Source organism: Ceratotherium simum, chromosome 17 (genome assembly GCF_057802395.1).
Source record: "Ceratotherium simum simum isolate JZ-2026a chromosome 17, ASM5780239v1, whole genome shotgun sequence".
Taxonomy (NCBI): domain Eukaryota; kingdom Metazoa; phylum Chordata; class Mammalia; order Perissodactyla; family Rhinocerotidae; genus Ceratotherium; species Ceratotherium simum.
In genome coordinates, this window is record NC_141916.1 from 12,583,177 (window position 1) to 12,607,228 (window position 24,052).

Genomic DNA, 24,052 nt, shown 5'->3' on the forward strand with positions numbered 1-24,052 from the left:
GAGTATTACATACACTAAGTATTACATTAACACTTACAGTGTTAAGGAGACCTAACAAAAGGGAAAGAACCTGTTAACCAGGGAAAACTTCCTAGAAGAGGTAAGTTTTTAGTAATATTGTAAATTTTATTTTCAATGTGATAAAAATTCAAAAAGTTATTAAAGGTATATAGTGACAGGTAAATTTCCCTCTCACTCCTCATTCCCTGTCCCCTAGTTTCTCTCTCCAGGAAAAAGCACTGGTACCAGTGCCTTGTGTATCTTTCCAATGGGAATAAAGATATTGAAGGCAATGAGAGGCATAGATTGTTGGAGAACAAGGAAGGGCTTTTATACCTATGCCTTGACAGGGGGCCGACATGCTACACTTCTTCCTAAATGTGTTCCTTTCTTAGAACACATATATTGAGTTACTGAGCTCTGAACAGGACCCTGAATCACCTTCTATAAATTGTACCAATTTGTCAATATCCTCTTTTCTTCCTCCTTCTTTTTGCCTTTCTGGCCTGGGATGGCCTCCATCCGGATCTTGCCTGATTGGCTGCTCTCTGGCCTCCTCAATGGAGGAGGGGAAGCACCCTCACCCTTTTCTGAGACGAAGGCATTGAGCCTTTTAAAATGTAGCCACCTTACCACCTTAACCTGGCAATGGAGTAGAGAGTCGAAAAGCGCCTCTTCTGTTGACCTTGGAGAACTTCTCCAAGCTGCCAGCTGTCCTAGCCTCTTTGTGGGGGTTTTCTGCTGCTGGAGATTCTTTCTTGGGATTTCTCTCTGCAGTTTGAGCACTTTTGCTATTTCCTTTTTACCCAACTCATGTCACCGCCAGTAGAGATACGCGCCTTCCCTCCCTCTGGGGCTTTGCCATATATACTCCGCGGATCTCCACGCCCCTGCTTCCCCCGGTCTGGGAGGGATTTGGGGTGTGTAATCGCTGACGGGAGGAGTCAGCTCCGGCCGAGGCACTGTGGGCTGGGTGCCATCTGGCCAGACGTTTGGTCCGCAGGTTGGGAGGCACCGTAGGGTCAAGGCCCGAGTTGCCGCTAGGGTCTTGTGGGGAGCCCCCGGGCCGCCAGACTGGAGCGGAGAGCCCAGCGCGGCCAGCCTGGGCACCAGGGAACCAGCGCGCGCGGTGCGGGCACCGGGGCGGCTCGGGCCGCCAGGGCGGGGCGGAGGGCGCTGCAGCCCGGGGCCATCTGCGCGGCGAGCGCCCTGCGGCCGGGCCCAGGACGGCCGCCAGGGAGCGCTGCGGGCTCCCGCTCGCCCGCCCCCCGGTAGGCGGGGCCGCGCTCTCCCCGCAGCCGCCGCCGCAGCCGCCGCCTGGGCCGCCCCGTGTCCCCGGTGGAGCCACCGCCGCCGCCGCCGGGAGCTCGATGCGGACGGAGCCCGGGCCGGGCCATGGGGATCCTCAGCATCACGGACCAGGTCAGCCCTCTTGCCCCCGCCCGCTTCCTCCTTCCAAGGCCCGGCGCCGCCGCCACGCGAGCCCGGGGATGTGCGGCCTAGGCTGGGCCCGAGCCCGGGGCTCCCGCGGCTCCCGCCCCGCCCCACGCCGTGCTCCCCTCAACCAAGCCGGCGTCCTTGGGGGCCTGGCGACCGGCGGAGACACCGCAGGAGCCCCCTGCAGCCAGGACCCCAGAGCAGAGCCTCTCCAGCGACGCCCCCCTCAAACCTGGTGTCCCCGCCAACCCCCCCGGTTCCGCTCAGGTCCGCTCCCTGAACGCCGGTTCTCCCTGCAGCCGCCCCTGGTCCAGGCCATCTTTAGCCGAGATGTGGAGGAAGTGCGCTCCCTCCTCTCGCAGAAGGAGAACATCAATGTGCTGGTGAGTTAGGATCAGGGAGGATGACGAGCCGGTAATCTGGGCCCTGGTGTTCTGGACCCCTCCCCACCAGTGGGGCGGCTCCGTGTCTCCTCGGCTCGGATGAGGCCGCAGCTCTTTCCACCCTGGGATGGGCGCCTGCTCTGCATTTGGGGATGGAGGCTTGGAGCACAGACCAGTAAGGCTGAGGATGCCCAGAAACGGTGTTGTCTTCTGAACCATCGGTGTCTGCAGCGCCCCCACCGCTCCTGGAAGAAGGAGACTGGTTCACGGGCCCAGGGGCCTGACTCCCTGACTCCACCCTCCTTAGGTGCTTGCTTTGACCTAGGATTGGGATTTAGGAGGCTGCAGAACCTGTGGGAAGAGGTCGTGGGGAAAGGCCTGGAGCTCTAAGGCTTGGGCTGGGGTTCTTGATACTTCACCCCCACAGCCCTTCCTCCTTTCTGCCTTCCCAGGACCAAGAGAGGCGAACCCCACTGCATGCTGCTGCCTACGTAGGCGATGTCCCCATCCTCCAGTTGCTACTGATGTCAGGTGAAAGTGGGGAGCTGGAAGGTGTGGCACCTAGGGAGGGGACCTGAGGGAGGAGCCTTTCTTTTTTTCATATCCCAGGATTGTTCTCTGGTGCTTGGTCCAGGCCAGCCTCCATCTCCACCCAGATTCCCTGGCCTGATTACTGGCTTCCTTCCCCACCTGCTTTCCACCTCCCACCAAAAGAGGAAATTATATCCCCACAGGTGCTAATGTCAATGCTAAGGACACACTGTGGCTGACCCCTCTTCATCGTGCTGCTGCCTCCCGAAATGAGGTACTGGCCTCCTACGTCCTTTCAGCCTTCTAAAGAGGATGAGTTGGTTAAAGGTGGAGATTAAGGGTTGGAGAGCCTCAGTCCTCTGCCCTACAAGCTGGTCTACCCCCAGGTCGGTAGGAGACCAGACCTTGTCCCCTCCCTCCTACCCCTAGAACTGGCTAGTAAGGGAGGCTGAGGGTTGCCAGCTGATGTGACGTCAGGGGAGAGCTTAACACTGGGCTGGCAGACTGCAGGGGGCCCTGCTGCCAGGCCTGAGTGACTCATCCCTCCCTGGGGGGCCACCTTGGAGTCTGATCCCCCTCTGGGCACTGAGATTCCTTTCCTTATGATGGGGTGATGGAGGGATGGAGTAGTGATCTCTTGCATCCCTGGCCCTCAAGCAGTGTGACAGTTGACAGTGACGGGAATCAAGCATGCCTCATCAGTTGGGTCCATCAACTCTGAAGAGCGGGGAAAGGAGACCTTCCTCTTGGTTCCACAGTCACTTCCTTGGCTCCAGCCACCAGGGGGAGGGACTGAGGCCAGTGGGACTGGGGAGGGTGGTGACCAGGAGGGGCATTTTAGCCTGGGTTTTGGAGAAGAACCGGTATCTGTTTGCCTACCGAGGTAATGGAAATGATTTCGGTGCCTATGGAAGGGCTGAAAGAGGGGATTTGAGGCATTAATGTAGCAGGAGTGTTTGTTTTTCCTAGTAGTAAGGGATTGGGATCCTCTACATGTGGATTTGCTGGGTAGTGGCTGTATGTGTGGGTGAAGATTTTCAGGGTCTGGGTTGGGGAGTGACATCAGGTGGCTTGAGGAAGAGGAGGGATCCATGTTTTCCTAGCAAGGAAGGGACAATTTTAAGAAGATCCAGATCTTAGATCCAGAAGATGGGGAGTAGGTATTGAGAGGCTAGGCATGTTGGAAAAATGAGAGGAGACTCTGTGGTGGGGGGGTGGGGAGATGGGGCCACATGTGCCATGCTGGCCTACTCTTCCCACCGTTTCCTGTTGCCTCACCTCCTGCCTGCCGCCCCCCCCCATCCTCTCTCTTATCTTCTGTCTCTTAACAGAAGGTGCTGGGATTGCTGCTGGCACATTCAGCAGATGTGAATGCCCGGGACAAGCTGTGGCAGACACCGTTGCATGTGGCTGCCGCCAACCGGGCCACCAAGTGTGCTGAGGCTCTGGCACCCCTGCTGAGCAGCCTCAATGTGGCTGACAGGAGTGGGCGCAGCGCCCTGCACCACGCAGTGCATAGTGGTCATCTAGAGGTGAGGACCGCTCCAGTCCACGCCCAGCCTCATGCCTCCTCCCTCCTTCCCGTCCTACTCACCTTCCCTGCTCCTGGGCCATCAGGCCTGGGGAGAGGCAGCCCAGATGATTGTATCAACACTCAGGCTCAAGCACCGAATGAATGATCGGGTTAGATTGAAATTCTTGACTTGGCCTTTGAGAGGGCGATAAACCCTCTGAAGTTACATGGAAAAAGTTTGTGTACATGTCTTTTTCTGAAGCGAGAGTCCATGTCTTTCAATACATTTTTGAAGACTTTTCAAAAGAGTTTAAGAACCACCGAATCACCCGAAAAGTCTCCCTTGGGTTTCCCGCAAACTTCCAAATCTATCTGGGATCCCCTTCTTAGTGCCTGCTTCCTCTGTTCTCTCTAGTTCTCCAGATTGTTCTGCTCAAGAACAAAGACATTAGGCTGCCTCAGCTTTTCCAGGAGCTGAGGTCTCTGCTCTTAAGTACACTGAGGGCATGAAGCTGGCTCTGAACTGGTGTCTTTCATGTCCTGATACAGACGGTGAACCTGCTGCTCAATAAGGGGGCCAGCCTGAATGTCTGTGACAAAAAGGAGAGGCAGCCTCTGCACTGGGCAGCTTTTCTAGGTATGAAGGGATTCGCGGGAAGAGTAGGAATATGGCATTTAGGATTCCTAGGGCAGGGAGAGGGGGTTGCAGCCTTTGGAGAGAGGCGCTCAGGGCCTTAGAGTTCACCCTCCACCTCCTTGAGAGCATCTTCTCTCTTCCCAGGGCATTTAGAGGTCCTGAAACTGCTGGTGGCACGGGGAGCAGACCTTGGCTGCAAGGACCGGAAGGGCTATGGGCTGCTCCACACAGCTGCTGCCAGTGGCCAGATTGAAGTGGTGAAGTACCTGCTCCGGATGGGGGCTGAGGTCAGGGTGCTGAGCGTGGGGGCTGGGGACTAAGGGCGGGGAGCCGGAGGCCAGAGTCTGTTGTGAAGATAGGAAGGTGCTGGGATTGTTGGTGTGGTTTTGGGAGGTCGGGAGGATGTGATGAGGGCCTGAATAATGCTTACCTTAAGTAACAGTGCCCTCAGTCTTTGGGTCAGGAACCTGAGGCGGTCATTGGATTCCTGGGATTCTCGAGGCTATCTGTGCCGGCTTCCACTTTGTTTAAATTGATACCTCCCTTATTCCCTTCCCCTCACCCCTGGAAATCCAGATCGATGAGCCCAATGCGTTTGGAAACACAGCTTTGCACATCGCCTGCTACCTGGGCCAGGATGCTGTGGCAATTGAGCTGGTGAATGCAGGAGCCAATGTCAACCAGCCGAATGACAAGGGCTTCACGCCACTGCATGTGGCTGCAGTCTCCACCAATGGCGCTCTCTGCTTGGAGCTGCTGGTCAATAACGGGGCTGATGTCAACTACCAGGTGCCCAAAGGGATGAGGCTGAGACCAGTGGGAAGAGGAACCTGGCTCTGGGGGTCCTGACTGTATTTCCCCCTCTGGATAACTGTCTGGGGAATTGTCCACTTGCTTCCTGGGTTACTCAGACCTTACCAGGGACCTAGAAGAGTGTGGGCTGAGTAGATGCCTGTATGACCACTCCATTCTTAGAGATGTGTCCTTTGGAAGGGGGATCGGGGCATTCTCCATGCTTTGCACTGAAAAAAAAAAAAAATACCATGTTTCCACAGAGCAAAGAAGGGAAAAGTCCTCTACACATGGCTGCCATCCATGGCCGTTTCACCCGTTCCCAGATCCTCATCCAGAACGGTATGGACTCGGGAGACTTTGTGCTCTCCTCTCCTCCTTCCCCAGAGTACTCATCCCTAGAAACCCCTTTCCTTGCTTATTCCACCTCCCTCCCCATCTTCCAATCAGCATAGGCACCCGGAGCTCTGAGCAAGGCACCTGTGGAAATGGCCCTGCTCTGCCTGCCCTGTCCCCTAAGGCTTACAAACACGATAACACGTGTAGAAGGCTCAGCCAGGCCCCTGGCACGTAATAAACACTCAAATGGCAGCTCACCAATGTGAGTGGTCTGAAGCCTACGGGCGGCCTGAGTTGTGTGTGCATCCCCCTCTCAGGCAGCGAGATTGATTGTGCCGACAAATTTGGGAACACGCCACTGCACGTGGCTGCTCGCTACGGACACGAGCTGCTCATCAGCACCCTCATGACCAATGGCGCGGATACCGCCCGGTGAGTCAGGGCCCCTGACCCCACTTGTAGGCTGCCTCACATGGAGGCGTGAAGAAGCTTGCCAGAGGGAAGCTCATTATCTCCTAGGCTGATGATGCGCCACAGAAAAGAGGTCTGTAACGTCCCTCCTTGACCCAAGGACTGAGTCCCTCAACTTCTCCCCAGGCGCGGCATCCACGATATGTTCCCCCTGCACTTAGCTGTTCTCTTTGGATTCTCTGACTGTTGTCGTAAGCTGCTTTCCTCAGGTATGTGCTGACTGGTTGGAGGCTTGAGCAGGGGTGTAGGAGGGCAGAGGCCTGTCCTGCTCTGCTCAGTGCCCTCCGATGGGATCTGTGGCTGTTCTGGCCCTACAGGTCAGCTGTACAGCATCGTGTCTTCACTCAGCAACGAGCACGTGCTTTCAGCTGGGTTTGACATCAATACGCCTGACAACCTTGGCCGTACCTGTCTTCATGCTGCTGCTTCTGGAGGGTGAGTTCTCTTCCCTGTCTGCCAGGCCTTGACAAGAGGGCTGGGTAAGGGTCTGGGCCCCTCCCTTCCTGCCCAGATCTCTCCCCTCGCACGGTGAGAGCAGTCACAGCAGGAAGGGCTGTCTGGTTCCATCCTTCCTTAGTCCCTCCCTGGGGAGAAGCCTATCCTTCTTGAGGCTCTCGCTTAACCTTCCTCCTCCTTCCTTTTAGGAATGTTGAATGTCTTAATTTGCTGTTGAGCAGTGGAGCTGACTTGAGGAGGAGAGACAAATTTGGAAGGTGTGTTAATGTGAGGGGTGTATATGGAGAGTGTCTGATTAGAGAGACATGATGGAGGGAGGGGTGGAGAGCTGGAGGCTAAGTGAGGAGAATATTACAAGGCAATGTTTGGCTGCACATCTGGTTGCATTTGGCCCTGTTCCTGCTTCTTTACCCCCCTCCTCCACTTCCCCCCAGGACCCCACTGCACTATGCAGCCGCCAACGGCAGCTACCAGTGTGCAGTCACGCTGGTGACTGCCGGGGCAAGCGTCAACGAGGCCGACTGCAAAGGCTGCTCTCCCCTCCACTACGCCGCCGCCTCCGACACCTATAGGAGGTGAGACTCCACTCTGGCTTTTCAGCTCCACTCACCTCCCTGAGCCGCCCCTTGTTTTGATTTCAGTTTCCCTCCTGCAGAGCGGAAACTCACTCATCTTCCAGCCACGATGCTGAAGAGGACGAGCCACTGAAGGAGTCCCGCAGGAAGGAGGCCTTCTTGTGAGTATCTGAGAAGACCCCGGGAGGCACTCTCCCTGCAGTGCCAGCTCTGGTGCTGCTATTCCCCCCCAACTCTGATCCCACACCACACCTCTGCTGCTGTGCCGTCAGTCACAGTTGGAGCACTCTGGGCTTGTCCTGGGCCAGGTGCTGTGGGTAAAGACAAAGTTCGAGACCTTGTTCCTTCCTTTAGGGAGCAGATGGTCTTCCTGAGAGGATCAGAAACACTGAACATGCAAAATCACTTGTTTATTCCACAAGCATTAATTATTTACTTTTTAGGTACCAAGTACTGTGCTAGGTACTAAGGATAAAAGATGAATTACCCCAAATTTCTGCCCTTTGAAAGCTAATAATCTGTTGAGGAAGATAAATGAAAGGGCACCTATATGTCCTAACGTAAGATGTTAACAGTGGGGGAAGCTGGGTACAGGGTATATGGGAACTCTGTACTGTCTTCACAGTTTTTCTCTAAATCTAAGACTGTTCTAGAATAAAAGGTTTATTAAAAAAAAAAAAAAAGGATACTTAGTCCAAGAGGCTCAGCTGTGTGACCTTTGGCAAGTAACCTCTCCATGCCTCAATTTCCTCAACCATAGTAGGGATAAGAATAGTATCTACCTCATAGGATCATTATGAGGATTAAATGACTTAATACACATGAAGTGCTTAGAACAGTGCTTGACACACAGTAGGTACTAAATAGTGTGTTGCTATTACTACTAATACAGCTACCACTAAGCTGTGAGAAGGGCACCAAGGGAGCACAGAGGGGTCGGCGCCTACCCGGGAAGATTGGGGTAGGCCTCACAGAGGAGAGGGTGCTGGCACTGATTTGGAGACGAGGAGGACTTCTTCAGATGGGCTGGGAGGAGAAGGCATTTGAGGCAGGGGGTCAGCATGGCTGGAGGTGGGGGAGCAACCTTCTCTCAGCAGAAGGTTGATGACTGGTCATTGTGCTCTCGGTTCTCGGGGAGAGGGTTCAAAGGTAAAGGAGGGCATTGCAGCCAGAGTGGATCAGGGCAGACCTGGAGGAGGTGGTGGGTCTGGAGTGGGATCGAATGGGCAGGAGTTAGCCCAGCTAGATCAGAGGATGGGTGACGGCCTGGAGGGGCTCCCTGGCCCCCTTGCTCTGCCCCTCCCACAACTGTGCCTTCCCGGGCTGGGCCTGTGCCTGCCTCACAGTCTGCCCTGTCCCCCAGCTGTCTGGAGTTCTTACTGGATAACGGTGCAGACCCCTCCCTGCGGGACAGGCAGGGCTACACAGCCGTGCACTATGCAGCCGCCTATGGCAACAGACAGAACCTCGAACTGGTACGCTGGGACCTGGCCAGAGCAGGGGCAGCAGGGCAGGCCGCAGTCTACTTTCGTGTTTATGGATTCTGAAACCAAGGGGTGGTTGCATCAAACGTGGTCTCTAGATCCAGGGGCTCAAGGGTTACTGGGGGTGGGGGCAGGGGGTAATACCTTAGGAGTTCCAGAACCTTAGCACCTACTGTCCTGTCCATTGCAGCTCTTAGAAATGTCCTTTAACTGCCTGGAGGATGTGGAGAGCACCATTCCAGTCAGCCCTTTGCACTTAGCTGTGAGTCCCAGGTCTTTTCCTCTTGCCTTCCTTGTCCCCCCTGGGCCCCGGGCCCACACACAGGTGCCAGCACGTGTGACTCTGTCCTTGCTTCTGCTTTCTTGTGGGGATGTGACAAGCAGGCAGTGGTCTGGAGGGGGAGGGGGATGGGCACAGTGCAGGTGAAGAGCCTGAGGGGTCGGAGGAGCTCATGGGAGGACTGCTCCTGGAGTCTCCCCATGGGCCCCAAGAGCAGAGTGGGGGCAGAGTCCCGAGCTGTATCCATTGGTTGCCTGCACCCCTCCAGGCCTACAACGGTCACTGTGAAGCCCTGAAGACGCTGGCTGAGACGCTGGTGAATCTGGATGTAAGGGACCACAAGGGCCGGACCGCGCTCTTCCTGGCCACTGAGCGAGGCTCCACCGAGTGTGTGGAGGTGCTCACGGCCCACGGCGCCTCTGCCCTCATCAAGGAGCGCAGGCGAAAGTGGACGCCCCTGCACGCTGCTGGTCAGTGCGCCTGCCCCTGGCCACTCTGAGCTTCGGAGACTGGTCCCCAAATCCCTCCAGAGTGCAGTTGGGATTGGGAGTGGAGTAGGGCGAGGAGGATGGAAACTTCAAGTCCTGTTTTGTAGCCTCCTTTCCCCTAGACTTCTCGTGGCCCCAGGTCTCCCGGAAGTTCCACCCTTCAATCCTTTACACTTGACCTGGCCTCCCCCTTCCCCTGACTGTGCCCTGATCCAAGCCTCCTTTCCTCCTAGCTGCCTCTGGCCACACTGATTCCCTGCACTTGCTGATCGACAGTGGGGAACGAGCGGACATCACAGATGTCATGGATGCCTATGGACAGTGAGTGTGAGCTAGGGTTGGGGTGCAGGTGTCCCCACCCCTGCCGGGCCCTCACCCTTTCTCCTGCCCCCTCTAGAACCCCACTGATGCTGGCCATCATGAATGGCCACGTGGACTGTGTTCATCTGCTGCTAGAGAAAGGATCCACAGCTGATGCTGCTGACCTCCGGGGCCGCACCGCCCTCCACCGTGGGGTGAGTGAGCTCCTGGGTGGGGTTGCTCACAGATGGGCCTGGACGTGGGGGCACAGGACCCACCAGGAGGGGGACATCAGTTGTCTACCAGGTGGGTCAGGATTCTGGGCCCAAGGTCTCATTGGGCCTTACCATCTCTGCTCCAGGATGAGTACCTGACATCCTCAGCCCATCTCCCTGACTCCCTTGCTTTGTAATCACGTACAGCCACGTGCTCACCCGGATACCTTGCTGGACCTGTCTCTTTGGATAATGATGCCACTACCCTGCTCCTTCTCCACTATCACTTGTCCTAAAGCTGCCTCCTCCTCATTCCATGGGATTCTTTGATCCCTTAGTCTCCCTCTTACTCTGCATTTGTCTCCCCTCCAGAGCACCAGGATTCCCTCTCGCCATCCTGATTGTCCATTGCCAGGGAGAGAGTGAAGGGAGGCAATGCTGACTCTTAACACTTAGAATTGTTGTTGTAAAGACGAGGACTGGAGCCCTGGGAGTGGTTCTTACTCCCGGGCCAGCCCCGGTGACTGGCCACTGGAAAGGGAGGGGCTTCTCACCCCGCTCACACCCTCCTGTCACCCACAGGCGGTGACTGGCTGTGAGGACTGCCTGGCTGCCCTGCTGGACCACGATGCATTTGTGCTGTGCCGAGACTTCAAGGGCCGCACGCCCATTCACCTGGCCTCAGCCTGTGGCCACACTGCAGTACTGCGGACCCTGCTGCAGGCTGCCCTTTCCACAGACCCCCTGGACGCAGGGGTGGATTACAGCGGATACTCGCCCATGCACTGGGCCTCCTACACTGGTATGGGTCTGGGGACTTTGCAGGCACAGGAATGTGTGTGGGATGTGGTGGAGGGCAGACAAGAACAGAGACCAAGGACGAGTGGATTGAGAGAAGGACCTGGGTTGATCTGGATATGGAAGTGGGATGGAGTGTCAAGATGGGACCAGACAGATGTAGGACACCTTGTCGTCATTTCTTTCCATCACTGCGCTTTCTTCCTCACCCAGGACATGAAGATTGTCTGGAGTTGTTACTTGAACACAGCCCATTTTCATACCTGGAAGGAAACCCCTTCACCCCTTTGCACTGTGCAGTGTAAGTCCCTTCCCACCCCTCCGCCCCTCTCGAGGTCTGTGACCTGGGCTCAGGACAGGCAGTCCATTTCTCCTGCCCCTCCTGCTGACGCTTCCTCTTCCCCCAGAATTAATAACCAGGACAGCACCACAGAGATGCTGCTGGGAGCTCTGGGTGCCAAGATTGTGAACAGCCGAGATGCCAAAGGACGGTGAGTGGTGGAAGGCTGGGGAGCAGCCTCAGTTGCCTCTGGCTTCTTTCTGCTCAGGCAGCAGAGCCTTCCCGGTTCACTCTGCCCTGACCCCCACCCCACAGGACCCCTCTTCACGCCGCTGCCTTTGCGGACAACGTCTCTGGGCTCCGGATGCTGCTGCAGCATCAAGCCGAGGTGAACGCCACTGACCACACTGGCCGCACTGCGCTCATGACGGCGGCTGAGAACGGGCAGACTGCTGCTGTGGGTGTGTAGGGGCGGCGTGGGGAAGGGAGGAGCTCCCCCGGGGTTTTGCAAGATGGGTCAGCCCTGCCTGTGGGGTCAGGAAGCAGGGGGCATGTCTTTGGATGTTTCGCCCTGTGCTCTGCGGACGTGATGGGATGCAAAGTACATGCAGATAGGGTGAGAGCTGGGCTGGCTGCTGCTCTGGAGGAAGGCGTCAGTCCCTCTCCGTCCCCGTTCTCTTGTAGAATTTCTGCTGTATCGAGGGAAGGCAGACCTTACTGTGCTGGATGAGAACAAGAACACTGCCCTCCACTTGGCTTGTAGCAAGGTACTGGCTGAGTGCTGGGGTGAGGCTGCCTAAGGGGCGGGGCTTGACTAAGGGGCGGGTCTCCTTGATGGGAGAGAGGCCTGGAGAGGAAGTCAGGGTTGGCCGTCCAGCCTATCTGGCTGGTGGGATAGCTCTCTGTCCCCCTGCCACCCTCCCCAACTCCTACACTGCGGCCTGTCAGGCTTCCACCTCACAAGTCTCCACTTCTGTTCCCCTCCCTCAGGGCCATGAGAAATGTGCCCTCATGATCCTGGCAGAAACCCAAGACCTTGGCCTTATCAATGCCACCAACAGTGCGCTGCAGATGTGAGTGCCCGGGGAAGGGGGCTCCTGGCCGGGGAGGCAGGGGGGTGAAGAAAGAGCTGTCCGCTTTCTGGAGCGCACAGTAGCCATTCAGCACCCTGGCCACTCTGGCGGGAGAGGGGTAAGGGCAGCTGGGCATCCCACTGACTCCTTGCTCCTTCCTTTTCTGTTCTGCCAAGGCCACTCCACATTGCTGCCCGGAATGGTCTAGCTTCTGTGGTGCAGGCCCTGCTGAGTCGTGGGGCCACAGTCCTGGCTGTGGATGAAGAAGGTGGGTGGCGTGTGGAGTCCCATACCTCTCCCAGGTTTGGGGTCAGGGACATTCTCCAGGAGGTGACTTCTTAACCTTGCTATAAACTAGATTTTCTTCCCAAGGGAACGCTTCAGAGCAGGGACCCAACACCAATATGCTAGGGTCTCTGAGGGGAGTCTGAGGGAACTAGGTAGAGCCAGCAGGGTCGTCAGGAATACCTCCCACACATCCCAGCCACCTGTCTCCCTGCTCTGCCCTTTACCCCACACTTTGACAGTCTGCCTGTCAGCCTCCCTGGGCCCTTGTAACCCTTGAATTCGGACCATGTCGGGTGCTTGCCTGCCTGGGCTCCCCTCCACAGATCAGAGAGCTCAGGGCCCAGGGAGGGTGGATGGGGACCCAGGGATACAGGACCCTGTGCCTCAGGTCTCCCCCTTTGCCCTGCAGGTCACACCCCAGCACTGGCCTGTGCCCCCAACAAAGATGTGGCAGACTGCCTGGCCTTGATCCTTTCCACCATGAAGCCTTTCCCACCCAAGGACGCTGTCAGTCCTTTCAGCTTCAGCCTGCTCAAGAACTGCGGCATCGCGGCAGCCAAGACGGTGGGTGGCTGCGGTGCACTGCCCCACGGGGCCTCCTGCCCCTACAGCCAGGAGCGGCACGGCGCCATTGGGTTAGATGGCTGCTACTCCGAGTAGCCCCCCTCCAGTGTCCCTCCCCCTGCCGGTGGCTTGATATCTTATTCTATTTATTTAGAAAAAGTCTATACATTTAGGGCACTTTAAAGGAGAACACGACTAGGTGGGGGGCGGAGGGGGGAAAAAAGCACTGGGGAGCAGCTGCTCACCCCTTGGCCACACCATCCTGGCCTGGCAGGGGTCTGGGACCTACAGGGAGCGCCCCAGGCCCTTGGTACCCCCAGGGCAACCCCTTCTGCCAAGTGTCCGAAAATGATTGCTAAATGCCTGGCTGCCCCTCTCTTTGACCCCGTCTCTCAGTTCCCTCTTTCTGCTGCCAGCTCCCCCGACTCTCCCCTCTGACTCCTCTCTGTGTCCTCCTGCTCCCACCCCTGCTGCCAGGCAGTCCCCTCCTCTTCTCTCATACCCATCACTGCCTCCCTGCTCTGCTGGCCCCTCCATCCCCGCAGCAGTGAGAAGCCTTAATTTCTGGTACTGTGTGAGCACTCTGGGGGTGTCCCCCTCCCCCTTCAGGGGCAGCTAGTGGACGAGGGGGGAGGGTATTTAGCACTGGGGCCTGGAGCTCCCCCCCCCCCTTCTGTACCCTATCACCCCTAAAGTTCAAATGCAGAACACTTGAAGCAGCAACTACTGTACCTGGGCCCCGTCCTGGTCCTGCACTCCCCGGCTCCTCATATGCAAATCAAGGGCTGGTTCTGCCCCCACAGCCTGCCCCTCCCTGCCTCCCTCCCTCCTGGCCTGGCCCCCTAACCACGCACTTTAGCCTTGCTTCTTTCTTTTAACTTCTTTTGGAAAGCAGAGCCTGTGGCCATTCCTTCCCTGGCTCTCCTCTCCCTTAACTTTGAGGCTTGTCATGAATTTTTAAGTAAGCGTTTTATCCTTTAGGGGAAGAAACAAATTAATTTCCTGTCCATTTCAAAACCACAGCCCTCGTGTGTCCTACATGTTTCAGGCATGTGTTTGCATGTATGTAGAGGGAGGGACTGTGTTCTTCCTCCTGTGCTCCCCAGCCCCATAGTTCCTCTGTGCCCCCTGTCTGCCGCACCTTCTGTTATGTCCAAGAGTACCCACTGCCCCCAGTCACTCCTGATCTGAAGCCAAAGATGGTGGGAGGGGCAGGGAAGACTGGGGACCATGGCTACTCGGGATGTGAGGAGGAAGCTCTGATCTAGGGAGCAATGAACAGATCCTGAGGCTCAGTCCCTGCCTTCCTAGCAGGGGAGTGGGAGGGGATTGAGCTGGGGGCTGCACTGAGAAGATTCCTCAAAGTCGCACCCCAAAAGCCAAACTGGGCCAGAGTGAGGAGGGGGCAGTTTTCTCTCTAAATGTAGCATTGAATTTGGCCCTGGTCCCGTCAAACGCCCTGTCCATCCATCTCCCAGCTAAGCCTCCTGGACAGTTGGACCTGCTCCCGTAGCCCAGTGTTCCCTTCCTCACACTCAATACCTCAGCCAGGGGCCAAGACACAGAACTTGAATAGAGGTCATGCCCCCTCCGCCCACAGTGCATCCTTGCCCAGTTTGGCTGCCATCAGTATTGTCCCCTGAGAACTGGACAGGCTTCGTTTACACAGTACGGGGTCTCCCCCCGGGGGTCCCTCAGTCTCCTTCCCCCACCCCTGCTTGCTTTATTCACACTCTTACCCACTTTTCAGTGTGTCCCCTGAAAGTCCTGCCACCCTTGCCGAGGGCGGGCTGAGGGGAGAGGGGACATCCCAGGGACCCCTCCCTCCCTATCAGATGCCCTTAACCATACCTCACGCTGGTTCCCTGAAGCCTGGGGTGTTTGTCCAAGTCCTTATTCTGTTTGTCACGGTCCCTTTTTATGCCCTGTCTCTCTGTCTTGCTTCCCCCACCCCTCAGTTCCTAAACCATTTCAAAGCTTCTAAATGACCATTATTGGTGAGAAGGATTGTGCAGCTTTTAGTTTTTATTTTTGTTTTCAAAGCCAAAGGGCCTTGCGACGCCCCTCTTGCCCACCCCCCTTCACATCGTCCTCCCCTATACGACAATCAGTGTGACCTCTTAAGGGCTGCAGCCCCCCTCCCCCAACCCTGCTGGTTCTGCAAAGCTTGCTCCCTAACTTCAAGTCTCTCTCCTAAAATCTTCCCATTCCACCCCCTCCCTCTCATTTTGGTGCTGGGAATTAGGTGGTAGGGGGCAAGGGGAGCAGGGAGATGCGTCCTCCAGAGAGGACTCGGGTTTCAGTCGTGTTCTCCTTTATCAATGTTCGGCGATGACAGGAAGAATCTATTTGTCAGGAGCCCCGTTGTTCTGCTAGATGAGATTTCTGGTGGCTGCCCATTCCCTGCTGCCTGCCGCTCAGCACACCGTCAGCAGTGCTGGGGCAGGTTATGGGGCGTTCTCTGTCCCTCCTCACGTGGCTGTGAGGAGGCCTGGAGGACGAGCAGCCTCCTCTCCTTATGCCAAAGGAAATCCCACACCCCACCCCGGGCTCCCCAGCCCCTAGTGTTTTTTGAAGCATTTTGACCATTCTCATGGCCTCTGCATATTTATTTTAATGTTAAGATTTTTTTTAAACCTCTTTGACTTAAACGGGTGTGGAGAAGTAAAACAGGCAGAATGCCCCCCAATCTTAAGGGGGTAGGGTGGGGAGGGAACATCTCCTTCCCTTTGCCCTCCTTCCTCTCCTCCCCCTCTCCCCACCGCAGCTCTAAAGCACTTGCTTCAAGTAATAAGCACTTTTGAGAAAAGGCCTATTTTAAGTGAGGACCCTGGGAGCAGCCCCAGGTCCCAGCAAAGGAGACAGAGCGAGGGCTACATTGGAGACAGGGAGACAGACGTGTGAGTCGGAGGGCGAGATGAAAAGAGCCAGTTTTTAGTTTCTGATTTTTGGGGAGATGTTTCTGATTGGGCGGTGGCTTTGGTAGGGTTGTGAACTATCCTTCAGAAAAACAAATGGCACAAACTGTGGGTCCCAGGCTGGACCAACAGACCCGGGTCACTGCCACTGTCCAACTGAGACTGATGGGCCACCTCCCCCATGTGGCCCCCTGAGCCATAGGACTGCTGAAACCACTGAATGTACAGCCCGGGTTGGGGTGGGGAGCAGCCCCTGGGGGAGGGGGCTTCTCCTGTTGTTTGGTGCTGTGGGGGGTGGGAGAGACGAGACTGAGGGACGCCACCCCACTTAGACATGTGTTCCTTGGGGTGGAGGGGCTGAGGGGGCCTGCCTCCCTCTCCAGCCCCGGCCGTGGCCCCTCCTCCTTCCTCATCCCTATCCGTTTTGACTGTAAGTCCAGCTCACCTTTGCCTTCAATATGTAACCAAAGGAAAACTCAATACTGTTTCCACCGCTGTCTGCCCACCCGAGCACCTTCTGACTCCCTGGACCTAGAGGGGGAGAAGAGGCCGGGGGTGGGGGGGTGGCGTGGGGCCAGAGTGAACGGTTCTACAGCTGTACCCCCAAAACCTTCTCTGGGGTCTTGGAAGGACCCTGAGAGGCGGGGTTGGGGCCAGGCTGGAGGGGCTGGACAGGCACACTGTGTCTTGTGCACTAGTGTTTCTTCATCTGAATGACTCTAGTGACTGTGCTCCAGCAGGAGGCCCCTTCCTCCTCCCCTCTCCGCCATTTCTCACCCTCTCCCACACCCAGTGTTCATCCCCCACCTCCCCTTCCCACCGCAAAGGAAAATAGCCTTACAGACCCTAGCCCAGAAGCCCTCCTCCTGGGGCAACCGGTATGGGGCCCCGTCCTGCCTAGTTTGAACCCTACCTTTTAAGAAGGAGGGCCCCTTCCCCTCTGATCGTGGTGGCTCCAGCCCTCCGCGGCCTTGACCCAGGTTGGGCAAGGGTGGAGGTGAGGAATCTTTGAGGACCAAGCCCAGTGGTCTGGGAAGAGGGAGGTAGAGAGGGAAGGGTCTGACCTGGGGACTCCCTCCTCCCGACCCAACCCCTAGAGAAGCGACCAAATCCCAGAGATGGGAGGAAGCTGGGGTGGGGAGGGTCTGCTCTGTGAATTACTTGAAGGTACTGACTCCGAGGCTGCTGTTGCCCACTTAGGTGTGAGGGGGACACTGTCACTGCATTTGGGAGGGCAGAGGGCGGCGGGTGACGAGAGGATCCGCCCTTGGCCCTCGCTCATTCCCGCTAGGCCCTTTCCCTGGGGAGCCTGGCTTTGCCCCCCGGGAAGTCGGGAGAGCCTTCCCCTCCCATCTCCCCCTCACTCTGGGCACCCTCTGCAATTGCACTAAAGTAGCTGTTGTGCCAGTCTGACCCCACGCCAGGGTGGGGTCTCTGCTTCCAGTCCTTTCTTCCCCCACTGCCTCTGCTCCCCTCCCGGACAATCTCCTTGTCCCCTGTATTCCTGGATAGCTCAGCTTTGTATGTGTGTGTTTGGGGGGTGGGGTGGGTTCTGGCTGGAGTGGGTTTGGGAGGGGTTTGGGAAGGGCTAGGGGAAAGATGGAGGATGCAGTCTCCTACGCCCTTCCTCAACTCCGAGCCACAGAAGCCTGGGAGGGAGGGAGCCTACTCTCGCTGCCGTGTCTTGCAGATGTGCCAAAATGGGGGTGGGTGGGAGGGGAGGGTGCCTGGCAGAGCGGCCCCCAGGGTGGCTCTCTCAAAGCAATACAGTTCCTCCTGCCTGGGGGACGGCAAGACAGGGGAGAGGGTTGGGTTGGGGACCTGGGGGTTCCCTGTGTACAGCTGTGTATATTCAGGGGTGTTCTCTGTCTGGTACCCACTGTGGGCGTCTCTGTGTGTGTGAACCTCCCCTTCCCCATGCCCTGCATGACCTGTGATGCTGCAGACACCACCATCCTGTGTGCAGGGGTGTGTGTGGGGCACTGAGGGGCACATTCATGTCCTGGTGCACCCTCCACCCTGTGATCCATGTACTCGGTTGTAGGAAGTAAAGAGAACTGAGCACAATTCACTGGATTCTAGTTGAATCTTTCTCTAAGCAATTTTCCCGTTCCTGCCCTTCTCCCTGCCCCGGATCCACCAGTGGTGCTAGCGTTGGGGTCGGGGGTGTTTGATGCTGGTGGGCAGCAATAAAGGGCAGATCTGCCCAGATGCCTGTATCGCCAGGGTGCTGAGGGCAGCAGGAAAAAGTGGGGACCTCGGTGCATTTGCCCCACCCCTCCCCGCTCCTGGGCTAAAGCACAATGCTCTCCCTGCAGATGGATGCACCCGCACCCTCCAGGCCCCTACTCATGTCCTCCCCTGACCCGCTTTGAGCCCTCCTGCCACATCCTGGTTTTCTATGCTGTTTGGTGCAAGTACAACTGTCGTAGTCATGGCTTTGGGATGGGTTCTGTTTATTAAAATCCTATTGCTCCTACTGGCCCTGTGTCCCGCCTCCATTCCTGTGGTTGGGAAGAAGGAAGGGCAACCTGCACGCCTTTCCACTGGCCCCCATCAGCCATCAGAGACCAGGGGCTGTAGCTTCTCCTCCAGCAGGGCGATGGTGAGCATGATGCTGCCCCCCAGCAGCAGACCCAGCCCCTGCAGGAGCACATCGAGCGTAGGGAGGGGCTCAGGGGGACGAAGCAGGGCTGGTAGCTGAAAGAAAAGAAGCAAGTCAGGATCCTGGCTTTGTCTCTGCCCCTGAAACGTGACAGGGAGGGGTCAGAAAGCATCAGCAGCCGCCACCCAAACTCTTCCAGGCCCTTGTTTCTTAGACTCTGTGGGCCTGTGGTCCAGCACCCTTCCACCACAGGTGGCCAGTGGTGGAGGTGGAGGGACTGATACTTCCCTCTCCTCCACACCCACCTCCCCACTTCCCTTGGTTTCTCTGCACTTCCCCACACCTCTCACCATGTCCACGAGGGCCACATAGAGGAAGACCCCGGCAGTGACCCCAAACACCCAGGGAGTGAGGGGGACAGGGCCCAAACTGAGCCCCACCCCCAGGGCTGCACCCCCCAGTCCCAGGGCTCCAGACACCAGGCTCAGCAGCAGCAGCTGCCGAAAGGACAGCCCTGCCTGGAGCAGCACTGCAAAGTCACCTGTTGGGAAGAGAGGACAGGGCAGAAGGGAGTGAGCTAGGGTTGCCCCTCACCCCTGTCACCTGCCAGCCTCCAAGTTCCACCCTGTGGAGGTCTCTCCCTTCTGGAGTCCACCCCACCCCACTTCTGCCATTCCTACCGAGTTCGTGGGGCAGCTCATGGCAGAAGACTGCTAGGGTGGTGCTGAGGCCACTGGAGAAGCCATCAGAGAAGGCAGCACCTGGGGTTGGCAGGATTGGAGGTTGTCAGTTGGGAGAAAGTTCTCCCCAGGGGCAGGAGCCTGCATTCCCTCTGTGATCCTCTGCTCTCTCCCCTTCTGGTAGCCCTCTCCTAGCCCCAGCCAATAACTAGGAGCCCTGACCTCTCCTCTGACCTGCCTCCCTCCATCCCCTCCCCTCACACCTATGGCCAGCCCATCGGTGAGGTTGTGCAGACCGTCTCCCAGGAGGACCATCCACGTGATGTTGGCTCCACCACCCCCCTGGTGCCCGTGACTGTGGCCTTGGTGCCCAGGAGGGACAGGGGCTGGTGGGGGCTGGCTGTCTTGCTCTCTGTGGCCCCGAGCCCCTGTCTCTGCGAGAAGAAGGACAAGGACAGTGTTGGCGGCTGCAAGTGCGAGCTGGGAGCCTGGAGCCTACTCTCCACTTTCTCCTCTAGTCACCTGGAGCTGCCTGTAGGGGCTGAAGGGCCATCCCACTGCCATCCTCTGGGTCCAGGTTCGGTGTTCCGAGATCCTTTTTTTTCTGCCTGCAGCATCTCTGAAATAGGAGGGTATCCCTCCCGGTGGAGGAGGCAGCAGAGCTGGGCTGAGGAGAGGCCAGGCTACCAGGTGGGAAAATGAACACCTGATTCCGCCTCTGGCACTTGGGGATGTTTTTTGGCCTCCCTACTATTCCCAGGTTGGCACCTCCCTGTTTCTTGTTGACTTGAGCTCAGGAGAGGAGGCCGTTCGGCCAGAAGTTCTGGGTCTATGCTGAGGAGCCCTACCCGCTCCCTGTGAGCTGCCAGCTCCTGCACAGTCAGGCAGGCATCAGAGAGCCAGGAGCACACTCGGCCCCTCACCTCCTGGCTCGTGTGGCCAGTTTGTGGCTAGGACTCAGGTCTCAGCAGAAGGAGGAGAAAAAGGTGTCACTCACTGGCCTGAGCCCTCGGCGCCGCAAAAGCCCTAGTGTGTTCTCCAGCACGAAGAGCAAGAGGAGACCTCCCAGCACCGACAGCCCTGGACCCAGGTCCTCCGCTGGCTGCCCGCTGGGTCCGGCGTGCTGCCCTCCTTGTGCCTGACAGAGAGGAGGTCAGGGCAGACCCTGGGGGCCCAGGCCCCGACAACAGCCCCCTCCTGCATGGGAGGTGGCAAGCCTTCACTCCTAGGCTCTACTAGAAGGCAGCTGAGGGCTGAAGCTGGGGAGGGGGAGTGGAACGTGGGGGCTGACAGAAAGGGGGAGGGGATGTCCTATGACTGGGAACACCTCGGATACGAGGGGGTGGGGAACAAGGAAGGGGCATCACGTACATGTGGCAGCAGGTGTAGCAGCGCGTCCCCACAAAGAGTGCCCACGGCCAGGGCCCCCAGGAAGCCCAGCAGGGGCCGCAGTAGACGAGGTCCCAGGAGCCGCAGCAGCAGCAGGGAGAGGGGAGCAGGGAGGCTGAGCAGGAGGACGGCCAGGGCGCTATGAAGCAGGGCTGGGAGAGTCAAGGCTGAAGTTAGGCCAGGGCTGGAGGGAGGGCCTCAGGGGCAAGGTGGGGCAGAGATCCCCTGCAAAGGCAGGACCCCAGTGAAGCCCCTTCCTTGGCTTGGGGCCCCCTCCCTACTAGGATTCAGGGTGCCCCACACCCACTCTCACCGACTGACCAGATAATAGATCCCCTGGGGGGGGTGGGTCTGGGGCCTGGATGCAGACACGGCTCTCGATCTGATAAAGCAGGGCTGGACACAGCAGAGCAAACTGACGGGGGGTCAGAGGAGCAGCGGGGCTCAGGCCAAAGTTGACCAGCAGCTGGGAGCCATTGAGACACTAGGGGAGTTGGGGTGGGGGTCATGCATTGAGGAATCACCAAGAATGATGTCTCAGATCTGTAATGCCTGCCCTTCCATGCGTGGATTCCTGGGTCTTGCCCAGGGTCCCCTTTGCTCCCACTGGTGGGTGCATGAGGGACTGGGGACAGGTCGTATAATCAGTGTGTGTTAATTATTAGTGAATATTCAATCCAATGCAAATATTCATTTCAGTGCAAACTGGGTGCTAGTGAACGTTGCCAACCATCACCCTTCCTCCTAAGCCCCTGATGATTTCATTGATTTGGTGTTGGAGTTGACTGGACAACTAGAGCCCTCCATTCCAGAATGTTAGAAGGGAAAAGAACCTGAAATGCCATCCAACCTTCCACTCAACAGCCCTGTCACATCTTCATCCAGCCTTGGCTTGAATGCTTCCTGTGATGGGGTGCTCACCCTCATCGGGCCTGCTTCAGGGTTAGCTTTGGCTGCCCTCTGGTGTACTTGGAACAAGTTCTCTGTCTTTCCAGATGAAGATGGCTGTCCACTCCCTGCCGGTCTCCTCTCCAGATAACCAGCCCCAGATCCTACCCTGGCCTGCTTCTCTGGATTCTCTGCTTTGCCGAGTGTGCCCCCTAAACTGGGTCTTAGAATTCTGGGTGTGAGCTTATCTGCTCTGAGCGCAGGGGGAACATATTTCAGTATTGGAATAACATACCCTAAGACCACACTTGGACTTTTTGAAAAGTAAGTGTATTAAATTACTAGTTCTTGAAACATTTCAGGCCATCTAAATCCCAAGACTCCTTCCCCTTCTCTAGAGATCATCAGACTCACATCTTCATTCAGATGGTCAGCTAGCGAATGGTCCAGCAGCAGAAGCCTGTGAAAGAGGCCCAGGCCCGCGGGGGCTGGCCCATGGGGTGGTGGTGGGGCCTTTGGCTCCTCCAGGTCACCCCATCCTGATGGACCCAGAGGCAGCCCTGCCCAGACATCCACACTCAGGTCAGGGTCCTGTGGCCTGGAATGGATGGGATAGCAAGTCAGACTCCCTCATGTTCTCTTAGAAACTCCCCTTGAGAGGCTCCCAGGGAGCTTAGGGGGAAGGGGAGGACCAGCCACTGGCTGGAGTTCCTGGGACCCAGAAACTGTGGAATGTCAGTCCTGGGAGGATGTGAGAATCATCAGTGTATAGGAGGGCCTAGGGTTGGGGGCCATGGGGCGAGGGAAAACAGGAGGAGGACAGCACCAAATACTACAAACCTAAGAGCAAGAAACTGAAGGGCCCAGGGATTTGGAAGAAATAATTTAAAGGCAGTAGAGGCAAAAGGGGCCTTGAAGGGAGACAAGGTGTCAGGTTCTGAAAAATTTGTAATTGCAGGACTCTGATTTTAGGAAGCCAGAGCTAGGCAACTGGAAACTGATCCAGCTGGAGATGTGGCATTTTGGGGTAGGGGAAGGGGTTAGTACCTGTGCGTGGAATTGTCTCCAGCTGGGGGTGCAGCCCGACCAGCTGGAGGCCCGTGGTGTCCCAGGTGAAGGCCCTGGACTCGGCCTAGCCCCAGGCTGTGGAGGAGCCGCGCTAGGCCCCCTGCAGTCAGTGTCCCGTTCTCCCCATACAGGCCAAACAGCTGGGCCAGGTAATGGTTCTGCTCCTGCTCAGCAGGGCCCAGGTTGGGGGCTGAGCCCCCTACCCAGCCCAAGGCCACCCACACACACAGGCCAGCCAGAAGATGACTCACTGGGGGCCCCATTATTGGGGGGAACGAGTTAGAGGCTCTGGCTCTGGTTTCTATTTCTCCCAGAACATTCTGAGGACTATGCCCTGGAAGAACAAGGAGGAAGGGTCAAGGCTCCTGCTCTGCTGTCCAGTTCAGGGACAGGGGGGCCCTCACTCTTTGTACCACCCCACCTTGAATCCAGCAGCAGCCCCCACTCTGGCCTCCTTCCTCCCTCCACATTGCCTTTTCCTGGAACAGCTTCTTGTTTGCCAGTTCCTAGAGCATTTTCTGTGACCCAGAGCTCTCCCCTCACCTAATCGAGAGCTGACCACTCATCCCGTCCTCCAAACCACACCCCTCAACTTTGCCCCACCTCTCTATCTCCCCTCAATCCCCAGGACCTCACCCCCACTGTCAGCGTGAGAGCTGTCACCTCAGGTCCCCGTCAGGCTTGCTGTAGACGCTAAGAGGTTCCTGAGTCAGGGAGGGGAGCCAGGCTCAGCCTCCAGGCGCCCAGGTGGAATGGAGGCCACGTCAGGCTGGGATGGACAACCCCCCCACCTCCAGCCCACCTCCCTTGGGGCGGGGTAAGGGGTGGGACCAGTGTGGGAAGGTTCACATCAGACAGGAGTTAATGGTTCACTGGTCTCTGGGGTGGGGGTCAAAGGTCAGTCTTGGCTGGGCCCCTGAGTAGGGAGGGGCCACCCTCTGCCCCTGGAACAGCCACATGGCTCAGAAGAACCTGGGCCTGGCATTTCTACCCCCCAGCCCACTTGGTACCATTTTAGCCTTTCCCTGCACATACTCCCTCTCGACCTTCCTTACACTTGGTGCTGGGCTTCAGTCATCTCCAACCCCCATCCCTGCATTCCCTGCGAAAGTTGGACCCAGGTGTCCCTAAGCTGGAGAGGAAGGGGAAGAGGCAGTTAAGTGGCAATCCCAGATGCATCGGGAAGAAATTGTTCTTAGCAATTCCTCACCCCAGAAGAGTACGAGGCACAATCTGGGAATTGATGACCAAGAAAGGGAAAGCTCTGCGGGAAGAGGAGTCTGGGCTTCCTCAGAGGTCTGACCTGCATTACGTTCAGGGGAGCACAGGCTGACTGGGCGATTGGTGCCCTTGGTCCAGGGGGTCAAGGTTGGCATTACCTGACAGCAGGAGACAGGAAGGACGCCAGAGGAAGGAGGACACAGCCTTCTTGGTTCCAGTTGTGTGGGGGCGCGCCAGGCAGGCAGGCGGGGCAAGGGTCACCTGCAGGGAGAGGGCAGGGGAGGGACACTACCTTAAAGGGGCAGGCCTACTTTGCCCAGGCCTCCTTACCTGTAACCCATCTCCCCTCCACCTCCCAGGGACACCGCACCTCCCCAAA

At 57.4% G+C, this 24,052-nt stretch overlaps 2 protein-coding genes across 7 annotated transcripts; one reads left to right on the top strand and one right to left on the bottom strand.

Annotated features, from left to right (window-relative positions):
* The first annotated feature begins 975 nt into the window (after positions 1-975).
* ANKRD52 (ankyrin repeat domain 52) lies at positions 976-18,407 on the top strand. Of its 2 annotated transcripts, XM_087442221.1 has the most exons (29): positions 976-1,422; positions 1,737-1,820; positions 2,273-2,351; positions 2,555-2,625; positions 3,683-3,883; positions 4,414-4,501; positions 4,646-4,788; positions 5,078-5,290; positions 5,557-5,635; positions 5,950-6,064; positions 6,230-6,312; positions 6,421-6,538; positions 6,748-6,816; positions 6,994-7,134; positions 7,215-7,295; positions 8,498-8,609; positions 8,809-8,880; positions 9,167-9,368; positions 9,620-9,707; positions 9,784-9,901; positions 10,484-10,703; positions 10,913-11,000; positions 11,107-11,190; positions 11,295-11,440; positions 11,664-11,746; positions 11,970-12,052; positions 12,229-12,320; positions 12,750-12,904; positions 18,141-18,407. In XM_087442221.1, exons 1-29 carry the CDS (start codon positions 1,396-1,398, stop codon positions 18,195-18,197), a joined length of 3,192 nt encoding a protein of 1,063 aa, XP_087298347.1. In that variant the 5' UTR covers positions 976-1,395; the 3' UTR covers positions 18,198-18,407. The 2 variants fall into 2 exon arrangements, with proteins under 2 accessions (XP_087298347.1, XP_004429299.1); XM_004429242.3 differs by lacking the exon at positions 18,141-18,407 and having other exon boundaries at positions 12,750-17,523.
* On the bottom strand, positions 18,262-23,997 carry SLC39A5 (solute carrier family 39 member 5). 5 transcript variants are annotated; one of them, XM_087442223.1, is made up of 12 exons: positions 23,832-23,997; positions 23,089-23,156; positions 22,432-22,786; positions 21,799-21,982; positions 20,818-20,980; positions 20,479-20,648; positions 20,105-20,245; positions 19,630-19,726; positions 19,371-19,541; positions 19,108-19,188; positions 18,778-18,968; positions 18,262-18,522 (listed from the first exon to the last, which is right to left on the bottom strand). In XM_087442223.1, exons 3-12 carry the CDS (start codon positions 22,713-22,715, stop codon positions 18,379-18,381), a joined length of 1,626 nt encoding a protein of 541 aa, XP_087298349.1. In that variant the 5' UTR covers positions 22,716-22,786; positions 23,089-23,156; positions 23,832-23,997; the 3' UTR covers positions 18,262-18,378. The 5 variants fall into 5 exon arrangements, with proteins under 5 accessions (XP_087298349.1, XP_087298351.1, XP_087298350.1 ...); XM_087442225.1 differs by having other exon boundaries at positions 22,432-22,616; positions 22,704-22,786; positions 23,089-23,997; XM_087442224.1 differs by having other exon boundaries at positions 23,116-23,997.
* Positions 23,998-24,052: the final 55 nt, after the last annotated feature.

What these genes read in the sequence shown, in the direction of transcription:
- ANKRD52 (XM_004429242.3), top strand. Translation starts at nt 1,396, where the DNA reads ATGGGGATCCTCAGCATCACGGACCAG. An exon ending in ACAGACAGAACCTCGAACTG is followed by an intron (nt 8,610 to 8,808) that starts GTACGCTGGGAC and finishes TGTCCATTGCAG; the next exon opens with CTCTTAGAAATGTCCTTTAA. An exon ending in ACCAACAGTGCGCTGCAGAT is followed by an intron (nt 12,053 to 12,228) that starts GTGAGTGCCCGG and finishes TGTTCTGCCAAG; the next exon opens with GCCACTCCACATTGCTGCCC.
- SLC39A5 (XM_087442223.1), bottom strand. Translation starts at nt 22,715, where the DNA reads ATGGGGCCCCCAGTGAGTCATCTTCTGGCTGGCCTGTGTGTGTGGGTG. An exon ending in GGAGACAATTCCACGCACAG is followed by an intron (nt 21,983 to 22,431) that starts GTACTAACCCCT and finishes CATCCATTCCAG; the next exon opens with GCCACAGGACCCTGACCTGA. An exon ending in CCCAGGGGATCTATTATCTG is followed by an intron (nt 20,649 to 20,817) that starts GTCAGTCGGTGA and finishes TGACTCTCCCAG; the next exon opens with CCCTGCTTCATAGCGCCCTG.